Source organism: Parasteatoda tepidariorum, chromosome 7, assembly GCF_043381705.1.
Source record: "Parasteatoda tepidariorum isolate YZ-2023 chromosome 7, CAS_Ptep_4.0, whole genome shotgun sequence".
NCBI lineage: Eukaryota > Metazoa > Arthropoda > Arachnida > Araneae > Theridiidae > Parasteatoda > Parasteatoda tepidariorum.
The window spans coordinates 73,704,692-73,710,691 of record NC_092210.1 but is presented as its reverse complement, the minus strand read 5'-3'; the positions used below and the strand labels follow the sequence as shown (position 1 = coordinate 73,710,691).

Sequence of the window (6,000 nt, the reverse complement as noted above, 5' to 3'; positions counted from 1 at the left end):
CATGTCAAATTGGTCAGTGTTCCAAACTAAAAAAAAATAAATACAAGCGCTATTTAGTTTTATTATTTACGCATAATACCAAGAACTTTGTTGCCAGAGACTGATTTACTGACCATTAAGAATAATAATGTATTAGTTTGTAAGTAATATATGTTAGACATAGAATGTTATGACATTCCACTACTCAAAAGTTATTCGAAGAAAGTTTTTAATCTTTGAATGAGAAAATAGGTGCAAGAAGAAAAATGCTGACATGATGAACCCATATTCCATTGGTACTCATAAATCTTATCCGTAGCTTTTATCAAATTGCACGCAACGTTGAGTTGACTGGCACTGTCATATATTTTCTTTATTAAATACAATGGATTTAAATGCGCAGAAGCGTGCACATAGAAATAAACATATAGATTGTTAAAAAAATAATTGTCAAAGGGTGATCTAACATACCAGGACAAATGAATTTCATCACACATCGTGTGGTTCGAAAATAAAAAATGAGCAGCGAGAGAGAGAGAATGATTTTTGAAAATGAAGATTTCATTTAAAGCGAATAAGGTTAAAGAATAATCGAAAATTTAATAATAACTAAACGAATACATGATCACATTGTAATACAAATTTGTAATGGACGACAATTTAAACCACGTAAACATTGAAAAGTTATTGGCATTCTTCTAACGCTTGTTGTTGTCACGTTAATTTGATAAATCAGAACCCTAATTACTTCTAATTACTCAATCCTGCGTGATTGCCATTTGCAGACTCATACTCATACATAAATTCGTATCTGCCTTCTTTGTATTCGAATACTGTTGCATATCTGGCTATAAATCGTGATACTACACCTATTTTTTCATTTAACCAGTCTCCAGAATCTACTGATGCCTCCGAAGATTCTTATTCCTCTTAAATAACTAATTCTAATAAAAACAGCAATTTTGAGAGAAGTAATATTTTTAAAAAAAAGTGTTTCTCTTCCCACCGTTTACTCACAATTTCATTCAAGGGATCATAATTTTGAATTTGCAGCACATTTTTCCAACCATTGTGGTAACAATTTTCAAGTTCAGATTCCCAAGAAGATTTCCAAATCGGACCCGAACTCAATATCGGCAAGATTAGATAAAGTAGCGCTAAGGTAGCTACTTGAAGAGTCAACCTGCAAAATAAATACAAATAACATAAAATAAATAAAAAATATATATTTGTTTTATAAAAATTACTGAATTCTAAATTCAAATGCAGTGACACTTAATGAAAAAAAAAAACATTTTTAATAAGACTTCTAAAGTTTTATAATTTTCTCACAATATTAAAAGAAAGTAAGCATCAACGCCGCTGTTTTGATAATGGGTATTAACTGAAATAAGAAAAAGATACGTACTAAAAAATCAAAATCAAATAGGGAAACGTTACTATTTCGTTTAGGTGACGCGTAAAGAAACTCCTTACTATTGTTGACACCAGTGTTGAATTAATATTAGTAATGTGTATTAATTAAAATAAAAAAATAAGTATCTTCTAAAAAGTACAGTATGGGAGAAAAGGTACTTTTTCGTTCAGAGAAATCATTAAAAATCGCCATGATAGTATTGTCGTCAATGGCGCTCACTTAATTTTGACCTTATGGTAATTGGCATGCTTATAATATATGCCAAATATATTAATACAGGTACAAAGCATTATATAAGTGCATATTGAACCTATTAGAAGTGCATTAATACTGTACTGTTTTAATGTAGATACTGGGCCAATAGGATTTAACGACAGCTAAATATCGGGGGAAATTGATTGCGCTTAATTTTGAAAAGTTTGCCTCGAGAAACAGAATTATGCCAAATAATATTGAATACACTTAAATCTTTATTTTGATGGGATGAACTTCTAAAGTCGGGTTTTGATTATTCTAATAACATAAAGCTACTGAAGGGCCACGATTAACAATTAAAAGAAAATTGAATTATTTCAGCTTCATTAATTGTGTCGGTATATATCTTTTAGTTTTGTGTCTGATTTCAATTAGTACTGATTTATTGATTATCTTCTTTTTTACCCATACACAGAACGGGTATTCAACTGAAATACTTTATTAAAAACAAAAATTTTTTGTAACTTTTTATGAGGGAAAAAAAGCAACGATAAATGCGAAGCAACCAAGGGAATTGGAGAGCGGAGCGAGAAGGGGATTTAATTAATCATTTTAAAATAACATTCAAAAATAGTAAATTACTAAAGAAAGAAAAAAAGACAGGTAACATATTTTCTACTCCTTTAAGAACAGTGAAATATGTGAAAAAATATATCAGTATTCCCTTCGAACCATTACATTTCGTATCTAAAGCTGAACAAAATTACTAATATATTTCAAACAGAATGATGGAAACAAGATGTGCTAGCCGCTTGTGAAATACTTATTTATTTAAAATGATATATCATTCATTCAAGATAAGTTCATATACGTACATAATAAGTTCATATACGTACATAAGTTCATATACGTGCATAAGTTCATATACGTACATGATAAGTTCATATACGTACATGATTCAATATTGATAAATATTCTGGTTCAATTTACATACCTGCAATACCTGTGTAAAACAATTCTAAAAACATTCAAATGTCCTTTTGATTGCTCAATTGCTCGCCATGTATGATAGCTAAGCAAAAAGGCACTAAAATATAATGGAAATGTGTTAATCTCAATTGAAATTCACATATACTGTTCTATCAGTTAGTTTTGAATTGAAATTAAATATTTTTTAATTAAGAAGTTAAGATTAAAAAGTATTTTTAGTGATGCTGTCTCTTCATTGATGCATCCAGACGTTACAATAATAGCTCAGAAGTTATATACACTTTTGAAGAGCTATATAATTTCAACAAATTTTACATTGAAACAATAGAAATGAAAATCGTGAAACCTAACAATGTCGCAAACCTCGTGCTTGTTATCTAATCTAATCTTTATTAACATCGCACGACCTGAAATTTATTTCAATTTTAATTTCATATTAGAAAAAATATATCAAATTGAATACATTTTAACAGTAAGACCAAATAATGTTTATGGTAAATGTTAAGCGGTTTTTGCTTAATCCGACTATACGTAATTATTTTACTTAAAGGTTCGAATTCCGTGAAAATATTTAATCCTTTTATGTGCGACTAACGGTTTTCTTTTTACTTTGCCATATAAAAATAAGTGATGAAATAATTGATTTTTTCAAGAAAAATGAAATATTAATTAATCGAATAATTTCAGCGAAAATAATTGACCTTTGAAAAAAACAACAAATAAAAATTAGAATAATCTATTTGTTAATATCATTAAGATAAAGAGACTTGATTTCAGACTTATCAATGCAATAAAATATTGCTTCAATTTAATAATGTTAAAGTCGATACATTTTAAAGTAGATGTCTAAAGTCAGCTATTTCAGTTAAAATAGAAAATAAATGGTTTGGTCTTTTTCAATTTTTCAATTTAATTACAAATTCAAACATTATCAATTTAAATACACAAGTGGGCACCCTTTGTGCTAAAATACAAACTAAGGTAAAAAACGTTTAGGAGCACAAAAATATTTATAAATTCAGACAGCTGTTTTGGACGCTCAAAAGGCATCCTTCATCAGTGCAACAGATTTATCAACCTTCAGTGCAACCTTCATCAGACAATATTTTTGTGCTCCTAAACGTTGTTTACCTTAGTTCGTATCATCAATTTAATTAAAACTTTGATTAACTAAATTCAGTATGATGTGAAATGGTTTTCTCAAACAATGGAAAATATTTACAAGAAAAGAAAAGAGAATGGATTTTTGTAGATGGTCAATAAAATATTCTTTTAATGGTAATTAAACTCTTATTGCTAGATAGTGTACACAGAATGTCCAAAAAGTATGAAGACGGTTTAAATATCTCGAGAAATAAGCAATATGTGAGTCATGCATTTTCAAAAGCTCTATTCAATGATATTGAACTTAACTCACAACCTCGATCCCTAGATGTTGTGTGGGTTGCAACTTTGGAATCTTAAGTGGACATTACTGTTTTTTAATTGCAGATTTGGATTTTCCAGAAAGGAATACTTACATTAACTGAAATGACGGCATAATTGCCAAAAATAAAAATTAGGTACAAATCACTTGGGAAATGCATGAAAAAAAAGATGCTTTCTTTTATATCTTTCAAAAAATGACTAATGACTCCTGCAGAAGAGGAGCGTAATTAAATGTAGTAAATTAGTTTTACTTTCTTATATTAATTCATTTGAAATTGGTGCGATTTTAACGATCTTACCAGTCTGAAGGTCTGATCTGACTCTAACTTCTTGAAATAGGTGTTTTTTAAGCAATTAGTAACAGATTTGTTTTATTATTTTGTTGATTGTATAACTGCATGTGGATCAAACACTTGTAAGTCAAATTAAGGTATTTTTACTGAAAAATCCAAATCTGCAATAAAAAATTCTTATTTAATCTTTCGAAGTTGCATCCTCTCATCCTCCATATCTTAAATTTGAAAGTTCTGGTTTAGCATCACTGTATACATCTTTTTAAAATACTTGCCACACATATTTTTCGATTTTTGATACAGTACTTCTGAACATGCTAGGCTAAGTCCATACTTTTCGGACACCCAGTATAATAATAAGTTAATACTAATTGAAATGCAAGGAGGGATAACAATATAGTAAAGAATACCATACATGCCATGTACCTGAGAGTAAAGAAGCAATCCACAAAAGTTACCCCATTATTTTCCACAATGGGATCTAAAACTTCATATACAAAATGAAAATTCTCTATAAAAACAAAAGGAAATTATTTTTAAAATAATATTATACAGTTATTTTGAATTTTGAAAAAAAAAGCATTTTTTATTCAACATTGATCACAGTAAAATGATAAAGTACGATAAGGGCATTAAAACTTATTCTAAAACAATTTTTGCAGCTATGTTTTTAAAAATTTTCCTATTTCATCATTTTATTTAACTTATTATTAATTTGTTTTTAACTACCTTCAAAATCTGTAAAAAAAAGGAATTTGAACGATATTTATGATATATAAAAGGAATAGGTGAGGAATTGCGTAAAACAAAAAGGCAAATAATTGATAAAGGAATGTGACAGGTTTGTCATTCTTGACAATACCTACTTCTTGTATTGCAATTTTCACGTCATTTTTGCTTATTTGTATGTTTGCTCAATAAACAAAGTGCTACTAATCATACTTGTTCTAATTTTTAGTCTGACTTCAAATTATCTCGTCTAGTTAGCAATTACCTTTTTTAAGTTTATAATGATAATAATAAATCTTTTTCAACGCCGTTAAATACTGTATGCACTTAGTTGTCATCCTCGTTACCTATTTAAAATTTAACTATATATTTATAATTTCTTATACGTATATTTCCAATGCATTTCGTTGCATTTATAAGTTTATAAGAAAGCCTTTTCGTAGGTCATCATTCAAAATTTTATTTCATTTCTTAATAATTGGTGAAGTGACACTTAATCCACATCTTCCATTGCTTTACGTTGCCACACAATTCGGAATTATATTTATTTGTAAACTGTTTTATATCCCTTTGAATTGGCATTGATAAGACTCCCTCATATTGGTTCTACTATAAACTGTTTTGCTGTACTGTCACAAATACATAATTCTTTTATTATTTATTGCCTTTAGATTTATCAAAATACATTTTGAAAAGACAACCATCATTTGTAAAAGAAAACATTTCTACGCATAGCTTTTCAAATGCTGATCTGTGGCAGTGAAGATTTTCCGTGATCTTAATCATAATTTACGAAAATAATGATTATTGGTACTACTATTCTTTACAATCATAAGTGTAACCTAACTTATGTCGGTAGAAGTAATAGTTGAGAAGTTGAGAGGGATTTATTTATTAAAAGTACAATTTTTGATTTGTACTTATTTACATTTTTGGCATTACTATTTTGTACCTTTCCACACAAGCGAA

General features: G+C 28.5%; 1 protein-coding gene across 1 annotated transcript in view; it reads right to left on the bottom strand.

Annotated features, from left to right (window-relative positions):
- Positions 1 to 6,000, bottom strand: part of LOC107436170 (nose resistant to fluoxetine protein 6-like) — a gene marked incomplete in the record, with an annotated part of 48,565 nt that overhangs the window by 24,312 nt on the left and 18,253 nt on the right. Inside the window, 3 exon segments of the mRNA XM_043053118.2 lie at positions 997 to 1,162; positions 2,586 to 2,678; positions 4,729 to 4,813. Coding sequence (XP_042909052.2) covers positions 997 to 1,162; positions 2,586 to 2,678; positions 4,729 to 4,813 — 344 coding nt within the window.